Source organism: Pongo abelii, chromosome 7 (genome assembly GCF_028885655.2).
Source record: "Pongo abelii isolate AG06213 chromosome 7, NHGRI_mPonAbe1-v2.0_pri, whole genome shotgun sequence".
Taxonomy (NCBI): Eukaryota; Metazoa; Chordata; class Mammalia; order Primates; family Hominidae; genus Pongo; species Pongo abelii.
In genome coordinates, this window is record NC_071992.2 from 30,010,001 (window position 1) to 30,037,288 (window position 27,288).

Genomic DNA, 27,288 nt, shown 5'->3' on the forward strand with positions numbered 1-27,288 from the left:
CCACCTTTTGGCTATTGTCAATAATATTGCAGGGTGTACAAATACCTGTTTGAGTTCTGCTTTCATTTCTTTTGCATATATACCCAGAAGTGTAATTGCTGAGTCAAATTGTAACTCTATGTTTCACTTTTTGAGGAACCACCAAACTATTTTCCACAGTAACTGCACTGTTTTTCATTCCCACCCACAGTGCACAAGGATTTCAGTTTCTCTACATCTTTGCCAACACTTGAGATTTTTCTTTTTTTTTTTATAGCCATCCTAGTGGTATAAAATGGCATTCTGTGGGAGGTTTGACTTATATTTCTGTAATGATTAATGATGTTGAATGTCTTTGTCATTTTTATCTTCTTTAGAGAGATGTCTATTTGGATCTGTTGCCCATTTTTTAACTGGATTGTTTGTCTTTTTGTTGTTGAGTTGTAGGAGTTCTTCATATTTTCTGAATATTAGACCTTCATAAAATATGTGATTTGCAAATGTTTTCTTCCATTCTGTGGGTTGCCTTTTCACTTTCTTGATACTTTCCTTTGATGCACAAAAGTTTGTAATTTTAATGAAGTCTAGTTTATCTATCTTACTTTTGTTATTTGTGTCTTTGGTGTTATATTTAAGAAACCATTGCCAAGGTCAAGGACATGAAGATTTTCCTCTATGTTTTCTTCTAAGGGCTTTATATAAAGTTATAGCTCTCAAATTTAGATCTTTGACCTATTTTGAGTTCATTTTTGTATATGATATAAGGTAAGAGTCTGATTTAATTCTTTTGCATGTGGATATCCAGTTTTTCTAGCACCACTTGTGAGAGAGACTTTTCTTTCCCCATTGAATGCTCTTGACACCCTTGTCAGAAATCAATTGAAAAGAGAAGTGAAAGTCTATTTTCTATTTTCCTGGCCTATATGTCCATCTTTACATCAGTACTATACTGTTTTAATCACTGTAGCTTTGTAGTAATTGGGAAGTATGAGTCTCCAACTTTGTGCTTCTTTTTCAAGATTGTTTTTGGCAATCCTGAGTTCCTTCAAATTCCATATGATTTTTCACATGGCTGTTTTTATTTCAGCAAAAGCCACCATTGGGATTTTGATAGGGATTGCATTGAATCTTTATATGGCTTTGGGTGGCATCATCATCTTAACAATGTTAAGTCTTCCAGGCCATGAACACAGGATCTCCTTCCATTTATTTAGTCTTCTTTAATTTCTTTTAGCAATGTTTTGTAGTTTTCAATGTGCCAGTCTTGCACCTTCTTGCTTAAATTTATTCCAAGATATTTTATTCTTTTGATGCTGTTGTGAGATTTTTAAAATTTTGTTTTTGAATTGTTCATTATAAGCATATAGAAATAAAACTGATTTTTCTTCCATATTGATTTTGTATTATGCAGCTTTGCTAGATTTGTTTATTAGCTCCAATAATTTTGTATATGTGTGGATTCTTTAGCATTGCCTACATATAAGGTCATGTCATCTTGAATAGAGATAGTTTTACTTATTCCTATCCAATTTGGGTGCCTTTCATTTCTTATTCTTGCCTAATTCCTCTGGCTAGAACCTTTAAGTACTGTGGTGAAAATGGGAAACCTTATCTGGCTTCTGATCTTAGGGAGAGAGGTTTCTGTTTTTCACAATTGAGCATGATATTATTATCTGTGAATTTTTCACATATGGTCTTTACAATGTTAAGGAAGTTGCCTTCTATGCTAATGTATTGGGTGTTTTTGTCATGAATGGGTTGTGAGTTTTGTCAAATGCTTTTTCTGCGTTTGAGCTGATTGTATGATTTTTTTTCCTACTTAATTCTGTTTTGGTTTATTACATTGATTTTTGTGTGTTGAACTATCTTTGCATTCCAGGGATAAATCCCACTTGGTTGTGGTATATAATCCTTTTAATATGCTGGTAAATTCAGTTTGCTGGTATTTTATTGACGAGTTTGGCATCTGTATTCTTAAGGGGATGATGGTCTATAGTTTTCTTTGTAGTGTCTTTATCTGGCTTTGATAACAAAGTAATGCTGGCTTTATTAAATGAATTATAAAGTGTCCTTCCTCTTCAGTTTTTTGCAAGTATTTGAGAAGGATTGGTATTAATTCTTCAATTGTTTGGTAGAATTTACTAGTAAAGTCATCTGATTTTGGGCTTTTTCTTATTGGGACATTTTTTATTACTGATTCAGTTTCTTGTTATATATTTATGTAGACTTTGTTTCTTTATGAGTCAGTTTTTATATTTTGAGAAATTTGTTTTATCTAGGTTATCTAACATGTTGGCGTACAGTTGTTCATAGTATTTTCTTGTAGAATTATTTCTGTACAGTAAGTAGTTATGCCCCCTTTTATTTCTGTTTTTGTGGTTTGAGTCTTCTCTTTTTTAAGCCAATCTAAGGTGAACATTGCTAGTTGATCTTTTCAAAGAATGAACTTTTGATTTTGACTTTTTTTTTATTCTCTATCTTCACTCTAATCTATTATTTTCTTCCTTCTGCTAGCTTTGGGTTTTGTTTGCTCTTTTTTTTTTTTTTTTCTAGTTCCTTAAGGTGTAGAGTAGGTTATTGATTTCAGATATATCTGCTTTTAAAATCCCAAATGTGATCATATGTATCTGCTTTTTTAATGTGAGCATTTACAGCTATAAGTTTCCCTCTGAGCACTGTTTTTGCTGCATCCTATAAGTTTGGAATGTTGCATTTTGTCTTTCATTTGCTAAAGGTGTTTTCCAATTTTCCTCGTGATTTCCTCTTTAGCCCATTGGTTGTTTAAGAATGTGTAATTTCTGCATACTTAGGAGTTTTCCAGTTTCCATCTGTTATTCTAGTTTCATTTCTTTGTGATCAGAAAAGGCATTTTATATAATTTCAGTCTTTTTAAATTTATTAAGACATGTTTTCTTGACCTGACATATGATCTGTCCTGGAAAATGTTCCATGTGCACTTATGGAAAATGTACATTGTGCTATTAGTGGTAGCATGTTCTATATATGTCTGTTAGATTTAAGTGGTTTAAAGTGTTGTTCTAGTTCTCTCTTTCCTTATTGATCTTTTGTCTTAATTTTTTTATTAATTGTTGAAAGTGGATATTGAAGTATCCAAGTCTTAATGTAGAACTGTTTATTTCTCCCTTAAGTCCTGTCAAGTTTTGCTTCATATATTTTGGGGCTCTGTTGTTAGGTGCATATATGTTGATAATTGTATAAATCTTCCTGATCATTGAACATTTATCACCATATAATGGTCTTCTGTCTCTTGTAACCTATTTTGACTTAAAATTTGTTTTGTCTGGTAATGTAATCACTCTATGACTCTTTTGGTTATTAGTTGTTTTCTTAGTGGTTACCTTGGGGATCATAATTAACATTTTAAGCCTCCAGTCACAGTTTGAATAATACCAACTTAGTTTTAATAGTATGCAAACACTCTGCTCCTATACATCTCTGTCCCTCCCCCTCTATTGTTATTGTCACAGATTACATCTTTATACCTGTGTATCCATTAACCTAGACTTAAAATTATTGTTTAATGAATTTGCCTTTTAAATAATATAGGAAGAAAAGAGGAGTTATAAACCAAAAGTGCAATAAATACTAGCTTTTATGTTTACCTATGTAATTATCTTTATTAATGTTCTTTATTTCTTCATATGGTTCCAAGTTACTGCCTATTCTTCATTTCAGGTTGAATGACTTCCTTTAGCATTTCTTATAGGGCAGGTTTAGTAGTAATAAGCTTCTTTAGCTTTTCTTAATCTGGGAATGTCCTAATTTCTCTTTTATCCTTGAAGGATAGTTTTGTCGGATATAGAATTCTTGACTGGCAGATTTACTTTTTTCTTTCAGCCAGTACTTTAAATGTGCCATCCCATTGCCTTCTGACCTCCATAGTTTCTAATATCAGTTGTTAGTCTAATTGAGGATTACTTGTATGTGATGACTCATTTTGCCTCTTGCTGCTTTCAAGATTTTCTCAGGTTTTCAACAGTTTGACTCATATTGTGATCATTGTGGATCTCTTTGAGGCTATCCTGCTTGGAATTTGCTGAGCTTCTTGAATGTATAGATTCATGTCTTTCAACAAATTTGGGAAGTACTCAGCCATTTCTTTAAATATTTTTTTCTACCCTTTATGTCTCTCATCTCCCTCTGAGACTCCAGCAATGCATATACTGGTATGCTTGATGGTATCCCCCACGTCTTTTATTTTTCTACATTTTTTCTTTCTGCTCCTCAGACTAGATAAATTCAATTGCATTATCTTAAAGTTCACTGATTCTGTCTGCTGCCTCCTCAAAACTGCCATTGAACACCTCTAGTGAATTTTTTATTTTTACTATCATACATCTCTGTGCCAGAATTTCTATTTTTTAATATAATACCTGTCTATTGACATTCCTTCTTTTTAATACTATCCCCTTGATATCCTTTCTTTGTCCATGGTTTCTTGTAACTCCTTAGGCATATTTAATGCAGTTGATTTAATGCCTTTGAGTAGTAATCCCAATGTCTGTATTTCCTCAGGAATAATTTCTGTTGAATTCTTTTTTCCTGTGAATGAGCCTTTCTTCCCTGTTCTTTGTATGCTTTATAATTTTATATTGAACTACTGAGAACTACACAGTTAGTATAATGTGGTAACTCTGGAAAGCATTCTTCTCTTTCTGAGGAGTTGCTTTTGAGGTCTGTAATCATGCATTTGTCTAGTGACTTCTTTTTTTTTTTTTTTTTTGAGATGGAGTCAGTCTTGCTCTGTTACCCAAGCTGGAGTACGGTGGCATGATCTCAGCTCACTGCAACCTCCGCCTCCCGGGTTCAAGCTATTCTCCTGCCTCAGCCTCCCTAGTAGCTGGGATTACAGGCATGTGCCACCACGCCTGGCTAATTTTTTTGTATTTTTATTAGAGACGGGGTTTCACCTTGTTGGCCAAGCTAGTCTCGAACTCCTGACCTCAAGTGATCCACCTGCCTTGGCCTCCCAAAGTGCTAGGATTACAGGCATGAGCCACTGCACCCGGCCCTGTCTAGTGACTTCTCCAAACTATTTTTGCAAAGTCTGTGTTCTTCATTATGTGTGTAGTCACTGAAATTTCTGTTCTTATCTCTGTGATCAGCCTGTGACCTGAAAAGGATTTTTCTTAAATGTCTGGTTCAAAAAAAGAAAAAAGGATATGTATCTCTTCAAATCTTTTGATACACTCCACGAAGGAAGCAAGATGGGGTCAAAACAAAGACAAGTGTCTGCACTGGTCCTTCCAGGAACCTCCAAAGTGAACATAATACACAGCCCCACATTTTTGGAGGACTAGGTCCTTATTGCCCACTCCAGTTCCAGCCAGCTGCTCCAGGAAAATAAGTTACCAATCCTGTGGCTACAGTGGAGCTAAGGAATGCGGGATGGTTGGTGGCTTGAGCATGCTGTTCCCTGAGTGAAGTTTTACAGCCTCTCCCTGATCAGACACTCCCCTAGTCGCTATAAGTATCTTATCAAGTTCCAGCATTCCAAAATAGTTGGTTCCAATTATTTTTTTTCCAGCTTAATCATCGTTTTAGCAGAAGGATGAATCTCTGAAAATTCCTACCTTGCCATTTTCCCTCTTGAAGTCTGTATTTAAAGAGACTATAAATAGAAGGGGTCCCTCTTCCTACCAGGTTACAAGATGGTACAGTCTAACGTCTGCAGAGACACACTAATGATTTTTGACATGAGTAAAGAAGTGAGAATGATGTGTGACATAGCAAACATCCTGCACTGATAGGAACAGAGACACTCTATTTTTGAATCAGATGATTGTGGGCCATCCTATGTCACATCATGGGCCAGACTCCCTGAAAGAAAAAAACTCTCTAAGAGCTGTAAGATAACCCACCAGCATCACCCAACTGTAAGTTATCATGGTAGTATCTATTTAGATTCTGTATACCTCCTTTGTAAATTACCTATTTTTATTCTTTGTTCTTATCTTGGTAGCCTTTTCAAAATGTGTAGAAGAACCTTTAGGCTGCTGGGTAGGAGACTCTCTTGAGATACTCTGTATTTCCACAGTGATGGAGAATAATGTGTACTGTGTTAGTTGCAATAACCAATTTGAAGAACTAAGATTATACATGGGTAACCTTTGTATGATTTTTTTTAATAAATAGAATGGGGAAAAAATTTGGAAAGGTTTAGGGTATATAGTTAATTGGTTCATTTTCAAACATTCAGGATAAAAACCTTTTCCCAACTTTCATATCAGTGTGCATTGTTGAAGAGTAAAATATTGCCATCCTGGCAGGAGATCAATGAGAAATAATAAAGTCTCATTTCAATAGCAAGTGAATGAAACTAATGAATATATTTCCTCGTATTAATGCTGGTAGATACATCAAGTAGGCAATAGTTGATTAATTGAACCCAAAAGCAATTAAAATAGTTTAATTTATTTTTATTTCACTGATTTCTTTTAATTAAACAATCATAAATCATCTGAATGTTTTGCATGTAATCAAAACAGAAATTTGAGCTTTAAAGGATAGATTTACAAGTTTGGCTGTGAGAGTGTGATGTGGCCTCAATTTTAATTCTGTCTAAGAACACATTACTAGCAGTGAAGGGTGGCCTATGTCCTAACAAGTAAGCATCAAAGAACAAGAATGCGCCTGTAATAGCTAATTCATTTTCCTGCTTCAGACATGAAAACATTTAAATTATTAAGCCAAGGTTTTTCTTAAGGAATTCCAAGAGATAAAACTTCAGTTTCCAGGCTCCTAGTACATACTGAGCAAATACTTGATCAATTAAACTTCATTATTTCTTCCTCTGTTACATCACATTAATAATTCCATGTTTGTTCTTTGTCCCGTTGGAATCACAACCCTGGCTCACTTGTTTTTCCATAGATGTGAAGAATTGATTTCAGTCCCCATTTAAGCAGTCACATAGTTGAGATTATTTAATCTTGCCTTCTTTTTCATTTTAAAAGTTTACTGGAAGCTGTAACAAATAGCAGAGTTTATAAAATGTTAAATAATACCTGTATGTCTTAGCTCACTCAGGCTGCTATAACAAAACTGGGTAATTTATAAATGAGAAATTTCTCATAGTTCTAGAGGCCTCGTGACCTAATTGTCACCCAAAGACCTCACCTCTTAATACTATTGCATTGGGGATTAAGTTTCAACATACGAATTTTGTGGGGGATACACATTCAGACCATCGTACTCTCTAACCCCCACTTACATCAATAAGCAGCATCCAAGAAGTGCCTCTGTTGGCCCTTCCCTCTTTCTTCCCAGTATCCTAACTTTTTTGGTATTTTCTTCGTAAGTATGTATCCCTTAAGTACATAGTCTAGTTTTCTTGTTGCATATTTTTGTTCTGGTTACTTTTGCTCAACATTGCCGTGAGATTGAGTCAATGTTGTAGTAGCTGTATTTCATTCCTTTTCATTGATATATTGGATTCCATTATGCTGATAGTTCACAATTTATCTGTCTTAACTCTTGCTGGGTTTCCAGGTTAGACTTATGAATATTCTTGTGTATGTATTTTGGGACACATAAGGACATATTTCTGTAGAGTGTACACCTAAGAGTGCAGTTGCTGGGTTGTAGAGAGTACATAGATTTAGCTGAGGATTCTGCCAAGTGGCTTTCTAAAGCGCTTCTAGTTTTTCACTATTACAGGAAATGTATGAGTTTTAGTTGTTCCATTCTGATGAATATGAGTGGCATTTCTTTGTGGTTTTAATTTGCGTTCCCTGATAACTAATGATTTTGACGACCTTTTCATGTGTTTACTGGCCATTTGGAGATCCTCTTTCTGAAGTTGCTGTGTGCACGTGTGTGCGAGTTTTTCTAAAATCCACAAGATATTATGTACAGTTAGTATTCATTTGGATTTACTGATAAAATTGACCCTTAAACAACACAGGTCCACTTATACTCGGATTTCTTTCAACCAAACACAGATTGAAAACACGGTATTTGTGGGCTGTGAAACCTGCGTATACAGAAGGCTGACTTTTCATAGACGCAGCTTCTGCAGGGCCAACTGCAACACTTGAGTGTGTGCAGATTTTGGTATATAAGGGTGGTCCTGGAACCAGCCCCCCACATATACCAGGGGCAACTGTATATTTACCACTTCTTTGCTCTTCTATCTTTGCTGTATCTTTAAAGTATTTTCTTCATTTTCATTGACATGTAGGACTCCATTGATGTACTACAGTTTATCTGTTTTACTGTCGATGGATATTTTGGTAGTTTGCACACATTGTTTTCTTTATACCTTTAGTTGGTAGCAAGTTGTTCCAGTTTTGGTTGTATACAAATGTCTTTATTTTGCATTATTATTAAAGCAGTGGTCCCCAACCTTTCAGGCACCAGGGACTGGTTTTGTGGAAGACAATTTTTCCACAGATAGTAAGGGAGTTGGGGTGTTGGTTTCAGGATTCAAGTGCGTTACATTTATTGTGCACTTTATTTTTATTATTACATTGTAATATATAATGAAATAATTATATGAATCAGTGGGAGCCCCAAGCTTATTTTCCTGCAGCTCAGCAGTCCCATCTGGGGATGATGGGAGGCAGTGACAGATCATCAGGCATTAGATTCTTATAAGGAGCACACAACCTAGGTCCCTTGCATGCATAGTTCACAATAGGATTTGTGGTCCTTTGAGAATCAAATGCCACTGCTGATCTGACAGGAGGTGGTTACCGCCCCTCAGGCAGTAATGTGAGCAATGGGGAGCGGCTGTAAATGCTGTGTGGCCTGGGGGTTGGGGACCCTTGTCTTAAAGGTCGTCTTCACTGGGTATAGAATTCTGGGTTTGCAGGTATTTTCTTTCAGTACTTTGCATCTGTCTTCCCCTTATTTCCTGGCTTTCAGTGTTGCAGGTAAGAAATCAGCTATCTGTCTTTGAGGATATTCCCTCAGGCTACTTCTGTGGTTTTTTAAAAAATATATTATTTTTATTCTTTCAGACTGTCTTCACTGTCTTGGTTTCTCTCTAGTTTCACTAGGATATTTCTAGGTTCTAGGTATGGATTTCCCGTTTGGGCTTCCTTGGGCTTCTTTAATCAGTGAACTGGTTTTTAAAATCAGTTCTGTGTGATTTGCAGCCTCTAACACATGCATATTGACTCTATCCCATTCTCCCTCACCTCTCTTCCTAGGACTCCAGTTAAACATATTTTAGACCTATTTATTGTATCCACTGTGTCTAATACCCTCTTCCCCACCAGCGTTGCTTTGTTGTCCATAATTTCTTCTGACTTAATCTTTCAGGTTACTAATTTAGCTGTGTCTGATCTGCTAGACCCATCCATTGATGCATTCGTCCCACATTTTAACATTTCCTAAATTTCTGGTATCTTTTTCCATTCTGTAATGTCATGTTTTAATGTTTCCAGTTGTTTTCAGACATGGAACATAGTAGGCATACCTGTTTGCAGTCTGTGTCAAGTGATGTCTCATCTGGAGTTTCTGCTGTTTCTTGTCATGTCCTGTCTCAAAGTGTACCTCATCATTTTTTATCATTTGCTGAGCATTTTATATGAGAATTTGCTTTCAGGAATACTTCAAGACCTAGGTGATGCTAGCTTCTTCCAAGGAAGACCTGTTTCCTTTAGCCAGGCATCTCAGAGTCATAGTTGTCTAGGACCAAGGCTGTGGTTTATCTAGAAGATTCCTATCCCCACCACATCCCTCCTCCCAATTCAGAGCCTTTCAGAATACAATCCAGAAGAGGGGATGCTATTCTTGGGTCCCTGTCTGTGCCAGGCTCTGAATTCCGACCCATGTTCCATCTCCTTGAGCCTCCTCAAGGTGTGGAAACAACTCTGCCTCTCAGTTGCTTCCACACCTCCTAAACAGCAGGGCACTGTGGGAGTGTTATGACTGCTTCTCTGCTTCTGGTGGCCGCAAGATGCCGCCCCCACGCCGCCGGTATCTCAGGTGCCCTTCCTAGATCAAACACCCTGAGACACTTCTACTCCCCTCTGGAAGCTCACATTTTCTCCTTATTATTGGCCTGACAATTGAGAGCTCTTAACAGTCTCTGATACTTTCCTAGCAGAAACATTTTTAATTTTGTCCAAATATTTTCATTGTCTTTGGCTGGAGCATTATTCTTAATTTTGTCTGCCATAATCAAGCCTGAAATCATCTGTTCACTAAGCTTAAATACTGCCGACTCTTCTGCCCTGCCTCTAGCTTCCATCATTGAGCCTTCTTTGTTGTTTTCCTCCAAACATTTTAGAAACGGTGACTGCAGTTTATCAAGTTGTTACTGAAAAGTATCCCCCTTCCCATTCTCACATTTGTAAGCTGAATCTGTTTACAAAGTTTCTTATTGCCTGTTATCAGACCCTTTTCTGTGATTTATTCTTCAGTTTCTTACTAAGCCATATTGTTAACAATGGAAATAGCCACCATGTTTGTTTCATCTAATGACTTATCAAAGGACATTGAAAAACTGGACACAGATACAGGAGGTGAGGTGATCAAGACAAATGGCAAGTCCTTTCTTTACCAGAAAAGAAGGGATGTGCTATCCCACGAAGACTAGAGGTCCAAGACCAGAGTCAGGGGAGTTGGGTGGGCCTACCCCATCACATAGGTGCCAGGTGCATTAGAAACACTCTGGACCATGGGGTCGGGCAGGCTGGGTCCTAGTTACTGTTCTACTTCCCTATAATGTGGCCTTGAGTTATGACCCGTTCTGAAACTCACCTTTCTCCTAAGGACAATAATTGCAATCTTGTTACATTTTAAATAAAATTAGTGCATGGAGAGCCTCTAGCAATCCAGTGCCTGGCAGGTATTTAAATCTTCCTCTAACTTTATAGTCACTCAGCTATCAAGTGGTTTTCTTTGTTTTGAGATGGAGTTAGAATCACAAGCTAGGTAGCACTTAGGTTCATTTCCTGCTCTTGATTTGTGATTTATTTTCCCTTTTAGAGGAAAGGTATACTTATTTTTAGTGTCCAAAGGCTTTACTCTGGTATTGCATTTATCCCCTTAGAACAGAAAGCTGCAGTAACTTGGAGGAACAAAGAGTTGGTTTTCAACGAACTCAGGTACCACACAGACTGGCTTACTCCATCTCCCCACTCTTTCCCCTACAATTTCTCTCTAAAATAGAACCACAGCAGAATTTAAGTAAACATCTAGGTTTGTGGCCGGGCACAGTGGCTACACCTGTAATCCCAGCACGTTGGGAGGCCGAGGCACGTGGATCGCCTGAGGTCAGGAGTTTGAGACCAGCCTGGCCAACATGTTGAAACCCTGTCTCCACTAAAAATACAAAAATTAGCTGGGCATGGTGGCATGCGCCTGTAATCTCAGGTACTCTGGAGGCTGAGGCAGAAGACTCATTTGAAGCTGGGCGGCAGAGGTTGCAGTGAGCCGAGATCACGCCATTGCACTCCAGCCTGGGTGACAAGAGTGAGACTTCATCTCAAAAACAAAAAAAAACACATCTGGGTTTGTTCCCCACCCACCCTTTTTTTTTTTTTTTTGGCCTCTGGTTAGTCTAAGGTTGTGTGATTTGATTTCCCATTTTTACTAAAGAACACTGAGCAGCCCAGGATGAGTGTGCTCCTGCAGCCAGAGGCCCAGGCTCTGGCATATGCATTGCTTGTGATTTTCCCCTTCCCGAATCCTTCGAGTTAGCAGATTAAGCCACATGGTACGTATCTTTTGGAGAGGGACATGGAATCAAAGCAGAGGATTTCTTTCTCATCATGAGGGGCTTGAGGACATTTGGTTCAGAAAAGGATCAGAGAGATGCTGTACCCCTGGGTCTCCTCCGGGTTGGAGATTCACAGGGAGGCCAGGGGCTCTTGGCAGCCAGCCTTGGAGCAGTAGCCAGAGGTCATCCTTGGGAAGGGGGCTTTCCCACTGAGTGCTGACTAACTCCTCTCGGCCCATCCCAGAGCAAGCAGTGTCCTCTGCTTTTAACGTAACCCCTTTCCATGGGTCTAAAGTGTGTGCAGTGGAAGTCATTTTAATAACTTACATATAGTAAAGCTCATGTACAAATAAACAGGCTTGTTCTTCTCCCCAAAGGGGTGGATGTCCTGGGGCAGAGGCAGAGGGGAGGCCACCACAGAAGCTATTCACTCTAGGCACTTTGCAAGGTATTCTTTTTTCACCTAACTCATGTCATCATCATTGCTGGTTGAGTGGGGAAGATAAAATATTTATCCTGCCTACAGAATAGGGAAAAGGTCATGTAGGAAAGCTCAGGGTGTAGATGAGGGAACTTGGGAGGATAAAACAAAGCCAGTGTTTGGACTCCCCCAACTCCTGCCGTTCTTTCTTGAGAGAGTCTCGCTGTGTCCCCCAGGCTGGAGTGCAGTGGCAGGATCTCAGCTCACTGCCTCCTGGGTTCAAGCAATTCTCACGCCTCAGCCTCACGATTAGCTGGGATTACAGGCACTCACCACCACACCCAGCTAATTTTTTACATTTTTAGTAGAGACAGGGTTTTGCCATGTTGCCCAGGCTGGTCTCGAACTCCTGAGCTCAGGTGATCTACCCTCCTCAGCCTTCCAAAGTGCTACAAAACAAAGCCTGCGTTTGGACTCTCCCCACTCCTGCTGTTCTTAATGCTGGCTGTGTAGCAGGGCACCCTGAGGCCGCTGCATGGAGTGAGTTCCTGCGCATTCCCCATCCCAGGGATTTGGCAGAACCCCACGCAGGCCATCGGGTGGAGCACTTGGCTCCTCTACAGCCTGTGGGCGCCTCTCCTCTAGGGGAGACAGAGCAGTTAGGCTGAGGGCTCCGAGACGGTCCAGGCAGCCTGCACGTCAGTCCAGGAGGGTGGCTGACGTCAGCTCTGAAGGATGATTGCTTTTTCTTGGCTGGCTAACAAAAGGAAAGTTACTATGACAGAGGACTTTCTGGGAGCCCTGCTGAGCATGAAGAGGGGATCAGAGCAGAGCAAGGCCCTCGCGCAGCCCTGGTGACTACGTGCAGGGGTAATGCCTTTCCCAACCTGTTCTGCAGGTTGTAGAAACAGGAGGAAATTTTTCTTTCAAAAAACAAGAGGCAGAAAGAAATTTAGCTCTTTAGGTGAGCAGAGGTTAGAGTCCAGACTGACTAGAGGTGAAGTTCCCTCCCCTGGATGCCAGCACTTCTCAGAGGACCCGGAGACAGTGTTCCATCTCAGGGCTGAGCTCGCCATCTCAGGCGTGCTGCGCCTTATTGAAAATAAGGACAAGAACTTCAGTACACAGCTTTCCTCCAAAAGGCCCATCGTGAGGCCTGAGTGCCCCTGCCCAAGGTGGTAATCGTTTCTAGGGCACACCCCCTGTAGAAAGGAAAAAGTAGAAGGCCCAAGGAGCCTGTAGCTCCGTGGGAATCATGATGAGAAATACTTAGATGTACCCCAGTAAAGCAGCTCTTTTAACCAGCATGCCTAAGAAATCAGGGCACTCTTGATTGTTGAACTTTCTGGTTATCCAAGGACTGTCCGGTCCTGTGTTAGATGTAAGGAACTCTTCTCTCTCACCTCTGCAGCCATTTATGGTAGACAAATGTAGGTTGATGCATATTTTTGGAAGTAAAGCACTTTGACCAACAATTACACATCTTCTGTCTTAAAATTAGGCCATCATTTTCATTTGACAGAGGACATATAAAAGAGCAAAACTAAACATGTCTCCAGGAACTGAGCTGAGCAGAACCAAAAGGAAATGTTAGAGATGTTTTCTAAGTTCACGTGAGTAGAAAGCTCAAAACTCAGAAGTCTCCTGGGTGGAAGGCGGAGGTTGCAGTGAGCCAAGACCATGCCATTGCACTCCAGCCTGGGCGACAAGAGCGAAACTCCATCTCAAAAAAAAAAAAAAAAAAAAAGAGATCTCCTGGGTGAATTGTCCCTGCTAAAGCTGAGTGATGGGTGCAGGGAGGTTCAGTGCACTGTCCTCTGCACTTTTGTGTGTTTGACATTCTCCAAGATACATTGTTTTAAGTCCATGGAAAACAGTATCTGTTTTGTAAAAGTAAAATAAAAATATAAAAAGCCAGAAATATTTCTGAAAGATTTGGGGAAGTTTTTGTTAGATAGAGATAATAATATAAGTCAGGAAGCTGCGTCTTAATCTCTTAGCTAACAAGGTAGGAAATTTGTACCTAGGTTAAGAAGTCGTCCTGCCCTTCAGCTCTTGTACATTCAATCATTCCATTACCCAACACCCAACATAGAGCCAATTTTTTTTTCAAATACATCCTCCAGGAACACATTTCTTTGTATATACACAACGTAAGAATAGCTGAACAGCATATGAGAGATCTGCAAACATTTATTGCATCTTGATTATATGCCAGACACTGATGATAGAAGCCATTGACTTTAAAGAGCTGACATCCGAGGGAGGGAGACAGACCTGCGCAGTGTGGTTACTAAAACAGTGGAACTCTAATTAAGGCACACAGCCAGCCTGGAGAGAGAGTGCTGTGAATTCTGGCTTCTTTGTAGATAGGGGAAGTATCTGCACAGGTCTCCTGGTGGGGGATGAGTGGGAGGGTGGCTGGGAGTGCCTTTGCAGACAGAGTGGGCGGCTGCTGAGGGAAGCGCCCAGAGGCAGTGGCTGAGCCCGCGTGGTGATGCCCTGGCTGGTTTGCTGATCCTGGACCTAGTCAGCTGTGCCAGGAACTAAAGTTGAAGGGTCTGGGCAGGAAAGACTTTGTGGATCAGGCTAAGGAATTTGAACTTTATCTTGGGACACATCATTAGTGATTCTAAGCAGGAGAGCAGTGTGTTCAGAATTACTCCAAATTCTGATTTTAAATAATGGCTTGACCTCATTTGTTTTTCTCTTCCTGTCCTCAAGCTTGCTTGTCAGTTATGATATTTTTAGTTAACAAGTAACAGAAAACTCAGCTCAATGACTTATACCCAACATGGATGAACCTTGAAGACATTGTGCTAAGTGAAATAAGCCAGTTATAAAGGACAAATACTGCATGATTCCACTTACATGTGGTATCTACAGGAGTCAAATTCATGGAGACAGAAAGTAGAATGGGGGTTGTCAGGGGCTGGGAGAGGGGGAGTAGGGTTAGTGTTTAGTGGGTACAGAGTTTCAGCTTTACAAGATAAAGAGTTCTGGAGATGGATGGTGGTAATAGTTGTACCACAGTGTGAATGTATTTAGCAACACTGAGCTGTATACTTAAAATCAAAAATATCCTCAAAATGGCTTAAACCAAATGGAAAATATTTCATAAGAAATATATAGAGAAGCTTTGGGACTGGTTAATTCAGGGTTCAGCAATTTCAAAAAGGAGCCAGGTGGCTCTGCCTTCTCACTCTTCATCGGCCACTTCAGCCCCTTGCAAGACAACTGCCCCAGTCCGAAATTACCTTGCAAAGCAACATCCAAGAAAAGAGACCGTCCCTTTCTAAGTCCATTTTCGATTGCTTATAACAGGATACCTGAAAAGGAATTTATTTATTACAGTTTTGGAGGCTGAAAAGTCCAAGGTGAAAGGGCTGGATCTAGTGAGGGCCTTCTTGCAGGTGGGGACTTTCTGTGGAGTCCTGCGGTGGCACAGGGTAGCACATGGCAGTGGCAGGGCTGCATGTGCCAGCTCAGGACCCTGTTCCTCTTGTTGTAAAACCACTAGAACTCATTATCCTGTTAGTCCATGAACAGATTAATCCTTTCATGAGGGCAGAGTCCTCACACTCTAGTCACCTCTTCATAGCCCCGCCGCTCAGTAATAGGGATTAAGTTTCAACATGAGTTTCAGAGGAGACAAATACCTAGCCCATAGCACTCCCTGTGTCTCTTTAAGAACAACAGAAGCTTCCAAAATCAGAGTCTTCAGCATCTTGGCATGAATGTCTAGCAGCCATTCCACATGCAGCCTGACCGGAGCCCCACTCCTGATTCCTCTTGCAGCTCTTCCCACCCTCTCCTCACTCCCAGGCAGTGGTAGCTCCTGTTTCTCCAGACTCTCCCCTTACTCAGGCTAAATACCTTGGAGTCGCCTTGGCCCCCGTCACACCCTACATCCGTCAGCAGATTCTTTTCGCTCTGCCTTCCACATGTGCCCAGGCTCTGGGTACTTTTCACCACTGTGACTCAGCCCGAGCCACCACCATCTCCCACCTGGATTACTGTCATCACTTCCTACCTGGTCTCCCTATTTCTGCCCTTGGTCACATATCCATTCAGTGAGCAAATATTTACCATGTACCTCACATGTGACAGGCGTCGCTCTGGGTACTGACAGCTCTACAGTGAATAAAACAAAACCCCTGCCCTCCTGGAGCCTTCATTCTGTTCTCAAAACAGCAGTCAGATCATGTCCCTCCTTTGACCAGCATCATCTCATTCTTCCATCTCACTCAGAATAAAAGCCAAATTCCTTAGGAGACCTGCATGATGGTGCCTCCTTGTTCCTTGAGTAAGTTGAGTGCACGTCCGTCTCAGGACTTTCACATTTGTTTTTCCTGCTCCCTAGAATCCTGTCCCCCCCCCCTCCATGTAGCCTCAGGGCTTTCTCTTTCATTTTCTTCAAGTCTCTTGATTTGGAATTTGACAGAAAGATGAGAATGAGTTGCCCTGAACAACTGGCAGTGGAGTAGCCATTTACAGAGAGGGAGCTTCCTGCGGGAGGGAGCTTGGGGGGCAGGTTACCAGGAGTTCGGTTTTTGACCTGCTACACTTGCCATGCAATTTAGACATTCAGGTGGGTCGTGCAGCACCTGTGGATGAATCTGAGGCTCAAGGAGAGCTCTGAGTGACAGATTTAGGGGTTGCCAGTATATACACAGGTTTACGCTCAGTGTCAAAGGAAGTGCGTGCACAGAAGAGCTGCATATTGCACTGATTTCAGTTAGGGATACGAGGAGGAACCAGCAAAGGAGACTGAGGAAGGGCAGCCAGTGAGCTAGAGGAGAATCAGGAGATGCACTTCTCCAAAGCCCAGTGCAGGGACGTGCAGAGAGGGAGGGAAGGACGGAGGGAGTGCCTGCGGCAGGTGCTGCTGATCGCTGTCCCCGCCCAGCCTCAGCTGTCTCACTGCCAGGCACAGACAGCCGGGCTCTTTGAGGAATGCATCCAATATGCAGGGGTAATGGACCTTTAGTACCAACTTCAACTAGTTCATGTTCCTTGAATGTTGAGACATCATAAAAAATATAATTTGGTCTCTGTTCCTGGTTCCTGACATAGAGCTCCTAAAACCCTTGTAATTTCCTGAGCTGCAGGGATTCAAGGGGCATCTTTTGTTCTAACCTGGTGACTCTTGGGGGGCTCCCGGGTGGGGACCTGTCACCAGACAAATGAAGCCATGAGGAGAGGGTTGAACCTTCAGCCCCACTCTCCATCCTCCGGGGAGGGAAGGGGGCTGGAAATGGAGTTAGTCATTGATCATACCTACACAATGAAACTCCATAAAAATCCCTAAAAGATGGGGTTCAGAGAACTTTTCATTTTGGCAAACACATCCACTTGCTGGGAGCATGGTGCACCCCAACGCGGTGGGGACAAACACTCCTGTGCTCGGGACCCTCCCAGACCTCACTCAGTGTGCCTCTTCACCTGGCTGTTCACTTGTATCTTTTATCGTATCCTGTAATAAACCGGTAAATGTAAGTAAATGTTTCCCTGAGCTCTGTGAGCCATTATGACAAATTATCAAATCTGAGGAGGGGCTTGTAGGAATCCTCCATTTGTAGCCAAGTTGGACAGCAGTTGTAGGCCACCTGCAGCCCCTCTGCTTGCAATTGGTGTCTGAAATTGGGGGCAGTCTCTGGACTGAGCTCAGAACTGGGGGCCTTGCGCTCATCAGAGTAGGTAGGGTCCAAATTGAGTTAAATTGTAGAACACCCAGTTGGTGTCAACAGAGAACTGGACAGTTGCTTGATGTGGAAAACCTACACTTCTCTTCACAAACCACACTTCATGAGCCAGGGCCTTTCAGCAAACCTGCTTCTTTGACACCAACTAATGAGGAAAACACTTTTTCTTGTTAAGCCCTGTATACTTCCAACACTTCTGACAGTAGCCACAAGTGTACCTTCGCTACTGGGGCTGAGTGGAGATCCCATTTTTTCCCCCACTCTCTTCTCTCTTTAAAACTTCTGGGAAACCGTCCATCGTTTGGCCTAATCTGGAGCATAGGCAGCTCAGACAGTAAATCCACCTCTTCTCGTTCACCTGTAGCACCTAAGGTAGTGCTTGGTGCTGCCAGTAGGATAGTGAATACGTAGGCTCCGACACACGGGTGCGCACATTTGCTGTTGCCTATGAGTGTGTGTGTCACATACCCTGAGCTTGAGTTAAAAATCAGGGAGAGACTTACTTCTCTCCACTTAGCAGTTTCTATATTTTAATGCAGCCTGAATTCAAAGTAATAGTGTTCCAAACTTATAGTGTTCCAAACTTATTAAACTGAGATTTTATGTGGGAGAGAATTTGGTCTCTGGGTGGGAGAGGGTGTAAGGCTGAGGGAAGCACATGCCGACTTTTGAGAGTTGCTAAAGTGAACGCTCCTTTTTTTACTTCGATTTTTCTGCAGGGGTCGGCACCAGGAATTATTATAGAAAGATCGGCTACAGATTACAAGGCCCGTACATGGTGAAGATGCTGAAATAGTGGCCACACCAGTCCACCTTTCTGCAGTATCCTCCCTGGCAGAACACGGAGAATCAGGATTTCTTAAATACTCAACAGAGAGGCTGAGCAGAGCAAATGGGGGGCTTCACCCTCATCCCGCAGCTGCAGAGACTGGAAACTGCCTTCAAGGCCACGGCTGGTCATCTGCTGACCACACCCCAGATCCGCCCTCTCCTGCGTGCACCCAAAAAAATCACTTGCGTTTTTGAGGCTTAAATCATCTATCCAGTTTCTACATTTTGCATGAGGCCTGCAGGTGGCCTATTTTGACTCAGACGGTGACAAAAGCAAATTAACTCATTTGGACACCATAACTCATGCAATAAAACTGATTGTCATTCGAGGAGCAAACTTAGGAGTAGTTTATTTATATACCCTAGGGACAGAAAGTCAGGTTGAAACAGGAAAACCACCAGACTCTAATCTCAGCCCTTTAACGACATACGCATTGGAGCGCAAGTTAGGAAAATGAGCTTTTGTTTTCATGGAAATCATTCTGATTACAGTGCTGATGTTTAGAAATAGCAGTGTGACTGGGAAAGAGGAACTGCAGTTGTGGGGGTGTTAGCCTGGCAGCAGCCGGCCACCAGCCTCTCCCAGGCATCCGAGACGGCGATGACAAAGAGCTTCATTCCACGTTCTTTGTTGTCTCTACTTCCCACCCTCTTGGCAACTACAGAGCAGTGTGGGCAGCCACAAGTGTGGTCCCCAGAGAGCGTTTGGCTTTCCTGTTTGTCTATCCTGAGCGGGTGGAGTCTGAGGTTGTGTGCCCCTAAATCAAGATTTGCTTCCACAGAAGCCATTACTTGCAATTTTTTTTTTTTTTTTTTTTTTTTTTCCTGAGAAAGTCTCACTGTGTCACCCAGGCTGGAGTGCAGTGGCACAATCTCACTGCATCCTCCGCCTCCTGGGTTCAAGCAATTCTCCCGCCTCAGCCTCCTGAGTAGCTGGGATTACAGGCACCCGCCGCTGCTAATTTTTGTATTTTTAGTAGAGATGGGGTTTCACCATATTGGTCAGGCTGGTCTCGAACTCCTGACCTCAGGTGATCCACCCACCTTGGCCTCCCTAAATGCTGGGATTACAGGCATGAGCCACCGCTCCCAGCCTTTAATTTTTTAAGGTGGATTTTGGTTGTTATAAATGGAGGAAGGTAAGAGTTCAAGTTCAACCCGTGTGTGAAAGCAAAACAATGGAAAACAGGATTGGCTTCTTCAAAGGCTCCTCTTGTAGAACTGCCTCTTTGAAATTTCGAGGTAATCTACTTTGGAGACTCTGCCTGGAGAGGGTCAGTTCCTAAGTTAAAAGCATCGCTTAACCTTGGCTCCTGTGGCATTTTACAAAGGTTTAAAGGAATTGATTCCTCTGAAAGGGCCTAAAAATAAAGTCTTTAACATACAAAGAAGAGTCATGTGGTTTTCTTTCTCTCCCTGTAAATGCAGTGACATTTGCCACATATGTGCAGGTTTCAGTTTCCAACCTATGGCACTGTTCATTTCCTCCCGGGTGCTGTTTGCCATTTCATTAAACTGCCATGAGGCAAATGGCAGTGGCTTTGTTATGGGCTCGCTGTGGAACTACCACAGCTTTCCATGAGTGTCGTTTAGGGACTTAGCTACTTCTCAGTTATGCTTTTTTACCCTATAAAAATAAAACAATAAAGCATACTCCCGCTGGTTGTCAGAGCTGTGTTGCTGGAGACGGAACCAGCTGCACAGCCCTAGAGCGCAAAGTCTCTGGGCCTCGACCTCATCTGTCCTAGGTGCCCAAATGGATCCACACACATAACGTACAAGAAGGGCTTTTGTGAAATGGTAAAAAGGCCTGCACGTGGAAAGTTCACTTCAAAAGATGACAATTTCGGGAATTTGAAACAATGACAGGAACTTGCACCTTCCTGATGGCTGTCAGCTATTATTGAATCCTGGTTTTATCTCAGGATTCACGAGAATCCCTCTTTCTAGCTCATCCCTGGCCTTCCTTGCCGTATCTTGTGGCCTGTGCAAAACGGCAGCAGTTGGGGAGCTTCCCCTGGGTGTCAGAGCTCCCGCCTCCCTCTGCCACCAGAAGCTTCCGCTTCTCTTGTGACTGCCTGAGCTTGTTCCAGCACGGATGGTGCTTGGCGCATTCACTGTCCGGCTGGTCTGTCTGCTCTGAGGCCTGTGGGGCCACCTCATAAGAAAGCTCAGTTGGGCACGATCCTGCTGGCCTCAGTGTGAAACCATCACAGCTGCAGCCTGATCCCATCTGAACGGAAGGACTCCTTAGCAACCACCTCCAATCTAGAAAGCTCTGCTTTTAGCTCAACTTCTGGATACATCACCTGAAGTTTTTTTTTTTTTCTTTTTTTAATTCAAGTCATATCAAAAACAGACAAATAAATTTGAAGAGAAAATGAGATTTTTAAAATACATTATTACCGAATGAAAGGGCCTGGTAAAACTCATTGTTCCTCCCATTTGGGAACAAGCAAACCGCTTTTCCATTTTCCATCTCTGCAGACCCTAAAGTACTGCAAAGACAACTCAAAAACCAACGCCTGTTCCCCTAAAATGTCTTTCAGATTGCAAATTTTCATTGCCAATGGGGTTTCGGCTTTTTTGTTTTCAAGATTATCACATTGAAAACAGAAAATCTTGCTCCTAAAGAACTCACAGACCCCTGAGTTTACCAAAAAAAAAGCACACGATCTGGAATCTGAAAACCTGGTTTCCTCATTAAACATGAAGCTTTGAGCAAGGCCCCTCCCCGTTCTGAGCTACCATTTCCCTGTTTGTAAACACGTGTCTCTCGGGGCAAGCGTAGGAATCAGATATGGCATTTGAGAGACACTGCATAAACCAGGACATATACCAATAGTTGTTGCTGCCCCCAATGAAGTGGCTTCACTGCTGATGTGTGACCTTGGGCAAGTCAACCCTGCAAAGTTTCTTCATCTGTGAGATGGGAGTGAGGACTACAGAAGCCCATGTATGCAGGGTTCTTAGAACAGGAAGCATATAGACGCACTAGCTTTGATTACTAATATCTAACAAGTGCAATCGTCGGCCCATTTTTTTCTTCAGTGAGGGAGCTTCTCTGCTGACAGAATTTCTGATTCTTTGTTACAATCTAAGTTTTTCTAGAAGCCCATGTCAGAAGAATAGTATCTCTAATGCTCCAAGGCTCTGTTCTCCTCCTCTGGTCTGTTTTATTCACACAAGTCTAGGGTTGCACATTGTCAGATCCATTCCTTGAGGGCCAAGATCCTAGCTGAGATTGCAACAGCAAAAAGCATTTTGAAATGCCGCTGTCACTGGAGTGGCTTCCTGGAAAGTTGTCCAGTAGCAGCACGCATTGCCGATCCCAGTGTGAGCTGGTGGCTGTGTCCGCCTAGGGAGTCTGGCAGCGATTTGTGGCAGGGGTTGGGATGGGGAGGGGACACCTTTCTGTATATTGGAGTTGTGTACACCAGTAATACGTTTGTGTTTCATTCTGTGAAGGCATTTCCAAAAATGGTGTTTCTAGAAACTGATTTTAATGTAGACAAATCCATGCCTGTGAAAAAGTTGCCACTAGGCTGCTTTTCTCCATCCTGCCTTCACTGCCGTCACCCAGATGTGCAGCTTTATCTCCTTTGTCTCTACACACCTAATTCCCCTCTTGTCCACCTGGAAGATGTCTCATCATTCAGGGGAACAAACGACTATTTGTTGAGCCTCCACCAGGCCCTGGACTCTGCCTCAGGTCCTTCACCTTCCTTATCTTGGGAAATCCCCGCAGCCCCCACCATCCTCCAGGTCAATAAGGTAAGGTGAATAGTCTCCACTACTCTTTTTTTTTTTTTTTTGAAACAGGATCTCACTCTGTTGTCCAGGCTGGAGTGCAGTGGCACAGTCATGGCTCACTGTAGCCGTGCAAACTCGCAGGCCAAGCACTCCTCCCACCTCAGTCTCCCGAGTAGCTGGGACTATAAGCATGCACCACTACACTCCGCTAATTTTTTTATTTTTTTATAGAGGCAGGAGGGGTCTCGTTGTGTTGCCCAGGCTGGTCTTGAACTCCTGGACTCAAGCGATCCTCCCGCCTCAGCCTCCCAAAGTACTGGGATTACAGGCGTGAGCCACCGCATCTGACCTTGTCTCCATTACTTAAGTAAGGAAGGCAGGCTGGTGTCTTCACCTCTGAGCCTGGCATCACAGGAAGCCACTGTGGCACCCAGGTGCAGTCACAGTGCCATTCCCCAAATGTCTGGGGATTGCATATACTATAGTCTGAATAGGACCCCGGAGTGGCCCAGTGCAGTGGCCCTGGTCTCAGTCACTAAATGCTAAGATGCAAGCTTCAAGACCGAGTCAGTGATTCAGCCCTTCCCACCCCACCCGGCCCCACTCTGCCTCTTTTAGAGGAAAGCGTTTCCAGTCAGCTTATGTTAGATGCTAACAGGCCGAGCCTGTGCCTTCAGATGTGGATTTCACCCTCACGGCAGCCTGTGAGAGAAGCCCTATTATCAGCATCCCAGCAGTTCCAACTGGCGGGAGAGGAAGTGGATGATTTCCTCAAGAGAGAATGCAAAGTACAGAAAGAGCCTGCTCTTTTCATTTAAATGAAAATAGCGCTTGGGGGCTCTGAAAATTATATACGCTCATTATAACAAATGGAAATGAGACAGAAAAGCACAAAATAACCTGAAATCCCACCGTCAGTGCCAGCCGTGGTTAACATTGTGATGAATGTCCTTCCAGCCACCTCTCTCTGCACACACACACACACAAACACACACACAGACATACAATCGGCTTTACATAGAAGAGTCATATTGTACATGTTGCTTCTTTTTTACTCTACAAGATGTAAAGTAAGCATCTTTCCATTTCAGTATGGATTTACTTGATGGTTTTTGTTTGTTTGTTTGTTTTGCTTTTGAGACACAGTCTCACTGTCTCCCAGGCTGGCGTGCAGTGGTACTATCTTGGCTCACTGCAGCCTCCAACTTTTGGCCTCATATGATCCTCCTGCCTCAGCCTCCCAAGTAGCTGGAACTACAGGTGCGTACCATCACGCCCGGCTAATTTATTTTTTTGTAGAGCCGAGGTCTCCCTGTGTTGCCCATGCTGGTCTCGAACCCCTGGCTCAAGCTACTCCATCATTTGCAGTGACTACCTAGTGGTCTCCTGTCTGTAGGTGCACGGTTGATTTCAGCAGGCCTTTCTAATCTCACACTCTTATCATCACAATACCTAGAATCAGATGTGAAGCACAAATCTGTCGGCTCAATACCAAGATTTACTTCTTTAATATCTTTTCTACACTCACTCATTCATGGCTGGCCCCCTTTGTTCCCCCCGCCCCTGCCTCTTTGGTTGTCCCACCACCAAGCCTTTCAGTCCTTCACTCATAATGGGGAAGGCCTCCCTGGCTAGCGCGTGCCCTTTCTTATCCAGAGGGCAGCAGCACATTCAATCGTGAACGAGTCCCATCACACAAAATGTCAAGATGCCTGCTCACTGGAAGGCACTGGTGCGTGACACCCTTTACTGAGGTGAGAGGTGAGTGTACTTTATCTTTTTTCCCCGATGTAAGGGACTGTGTTAAGTCAGATCCCTGCACCAGCTGCAGACACTCGTCATCTTGTCTGCAAGGCTAGAAAATGTGACCAGCAGGGAGACTTGATGGTACCTGCTGTCACCATCAGGGCAGGCAGCAGAGGGGCTCTCAGTGCTTGGACTCCCCAAGAAAGAATGGCGGATCGTCCAGATGCCTCGGGGCCAGACTTGCTTTTGCCTCTGTCCAGCTCTGCAGGAACAGGGAATGGGTCACCACATGTCTAGGGTGCTGAGGCAGCAAGCAAAGGATCACCTGCATCTACCTGAAGAAAAGAAAGTACAGGAACATTTTGGCAAGAGGAAGAAAGGGAAGTAATGTGCTGAGCAGTCATGCCTGGTATTGCCCCATGATGGTCCTCGGAGGGAGGAATTAAGGTCCCCATTTTACAAATGAGAAACTCGGGCTCAAAACAGCTCAGTAAATTAACCAAGGCCACAGAGCTAGTCAGAGAAATGAGTGTGAAGACAACAAACTGGCCCAATACAGTGGCTCACACCTGTAATCCCAGCACTTTGAGAGGCTGAGGTGGGAAAATCCCTAGAGCTCAACAGTTCGAGACCAGCCTGGGCTACATAGTGATACCCATTCTCTATAAAAAATTAGCCAGGTGTAGTCATGCACACCTACAGTTCTACCTACTACAGAGGCTGAGGCAGGAGGATCGCTTGAGCCCAGAAGTTGGAAGCTGCAGTGAGCCATGATTGTGCCACTGTACTCCAGCCTGGGTGAGAGCAAGACCCTGTCTCAAAACACACACACACACACACACACACACACACACACACACACCAAACTGACATTTGCAAACTTGCAAAGATTCATACTTATGAGCAGTGGTTCCTCTTGAATTTCTAAAACAAAGTTTCTGGCTGGCATTTGGGTTGGAGAAGGGTTTATCTTGAAGCTACGTGGCCTGGCAGACATCGTTTACCCCCTACCACCTGCTCCAAGCCACTTCTTGGCACAACAACTACCAATGGGCTCTTGAAAAACCTCTTAATTAAACCCTATACAGACAACAGATTCATCCAAATAAAAAACTGGTGAACAGGGACAATATGGAAAGAATGAACTAGTAGCAAGAAATCAATCTGCTTAAATAGAAAACGAACTAAGTAACTCTGGGAGTGACTGTTACAGAAAAGAATGGAAGTTTCTGGGTTAAAATGGAGGATGGAACACACACGTCTAGTATTGCTTCCACCTGGAGCTAGATGTGTGCATTCCATCCTCCCTTTTAACTAATGTTAAAGAGAGGTGAGGGCCTAGCACAGTGACTCACGATGACTCCCCACACTTGGGGAAGCCAGAGCGGGAGAATTGCTTGAGCCCAGGAGTTTGAGACCAGCCTGGGCAACATAACAAGACCCTATCTCTACAAAAAAAATTTTTAAAAATCAGCCAGGTTCACACCTGGCTGTGATGGCACACACCTGTAGTCCCAGTGACTTGGGAGAGGTTGAGGTAGGGGGACCACTGGAGCCCAGAAGTTTGAGGCTGCAGTGAGCTATGATTGAGCTGTTGCAGTCCAACCTGGGTGATAAAGTGAGACCTGTCTCAAAAAAAAAAAAAAAAAAAAAAAGACTAAGTTTGGCTGATGCTTACAGATGTGGAAAAAGAGACAAGTGAGCCACGCAGGAGAGGAAGCCAGAATGGGCTGTCTAGGGTTTGTCCAAAAGGGCTTCATATAGGGGCAGAGAGGTCCCAGCCAAGAGGTCCCAGCACAGAGAAACTGAAAGTCCCCTCTCACCCCACATCCCTAGGGCTGCAGAGGAGTAAGTGGCCAAGACTACAGATGGGAGCAGCCTCCTTCCCCACTCAACCCTGTGGGGACCCGGAGGACACAGAGCCAGTGTAGGCTTATAAGGCCCCTGCCTCCCTTATTTCACCTCTGTCGCCAGCACCCCAGCCCTTCCTCCTCCAGGGAACGGGGAAGAAGTGCTGGCGCCCCTGTGGCAGGCCCTCCCTGGAAGAATGGAAATTTCACCCTGGAAATGTGGATGTCATATGGCATGGGCCGTTCTCATTGTTGAACTGAGATCGCGTTGAGAGGCTCGGAGAGAAGGAAGGACACCTGTTACCTAAGACAAGTCATAAAAGTCAGGGGAGCTGAGGTTTTCATCCCAGGGCTGGGAAAACAAAATAATAGTTGACCTTCGAGAACCTCCCATCAGCTGGGCTTGTTCAAATAACAGCAACATTCTGATTGTGTTCCCAGCTCAGTCTGTTCAATTAGCAGGCACATGGACAACACTGGATTTCCATTTTTAATTGAAAAAAAAAGTTAACTATCACTTTTGTTTTAATAAGTTATTACCCCCTTTGAAAACAGACACTTTTTCTTCTGTACCAAGATGTCGGCACCACAGGTGGAGTTTGACCTTTCTCTGGAACTAAAGGATTTAGACTTGAATTTTTTGCCTGGGATTTTTTACAGGGTGAGGCCATTTTCAGCCACAGGAGAGTTTATAGTGAAATGAAACCCACAGTGTCAGTACTTTGGGGTTAAGATTAGAGATCCTTTCTGTATTTGGAGTTTAAAGTGTCACTTTTCAGAGAATTTGACATTTCAGATTATTTGACAGATCAGCTGTGATTCCAACTTAAAACAGGCAATTGATTTTTAGACTTAGGATTTTAAATGGAAAGATGTGAGAGAATTTGAATAAATTTGTAAACAATGCTGGAATGTTTAAGAAATCTTGAGATTTGATATATTTAAATGTTTAATGTGTTAGATTTATAAGACTTTTGAAAAGTTACTTGGGGCTGGGCACTGTAGCTCACACCTGTAATCCCAGCACTTTAGGAGGTCAAGGAGGGCAGATCACTTGCGCTTACGAGTTCAAGACCAGCCTGGGCAACATGGTGAAACCCTATCTCTACAAAAAATACAAAATTTAGCTGGGTGTGGTGGCGTGCACCTGTGGTCCCAGCTACTCAGGAAGCTGAGGTGGGAGGGTCGCTTGAGCCCAGCAGGAGGTTGAGGCTGCTGTAAGCCATGATCACGCCACTGCACTCCAGCCTAGATGACAGAATGAGACCCTGTCTCAGGAAAAAAAGTATATATATATTACTTGGAAGG

General features: G+C 43.0%; 1 protein-coding gene across 3 annotated transcripts in view; it reads left to right on the forward strand.

Annotated features, from left to right (window-relative positions):
* The window catches only part of ELP3 (elongator acetyltransferase complex subunit 3), a 99,882-nt gene extending 79,860 nt beyond the window's left edge, over positions 1–20,022 (forward strand). For all 3 annotated transcript variants that reach the window (XM_002818944.6, XM_054561375.2, XM_054561376.2), the window contains one exon: positions 18,520–20,022. In XM_002818944.6, coding sequence (XP_002818990.1) covers positions 18,520–18,596 — 77 coding nt within the window. In that variant the 3' untranslated portion in view covers positions 18,597–20,022. The remainder of the gene's footprint in view (positions 1–18,519) is intronic.
* Positions 20,023–27,288: the final 7,266 nt, after the last annotated feature.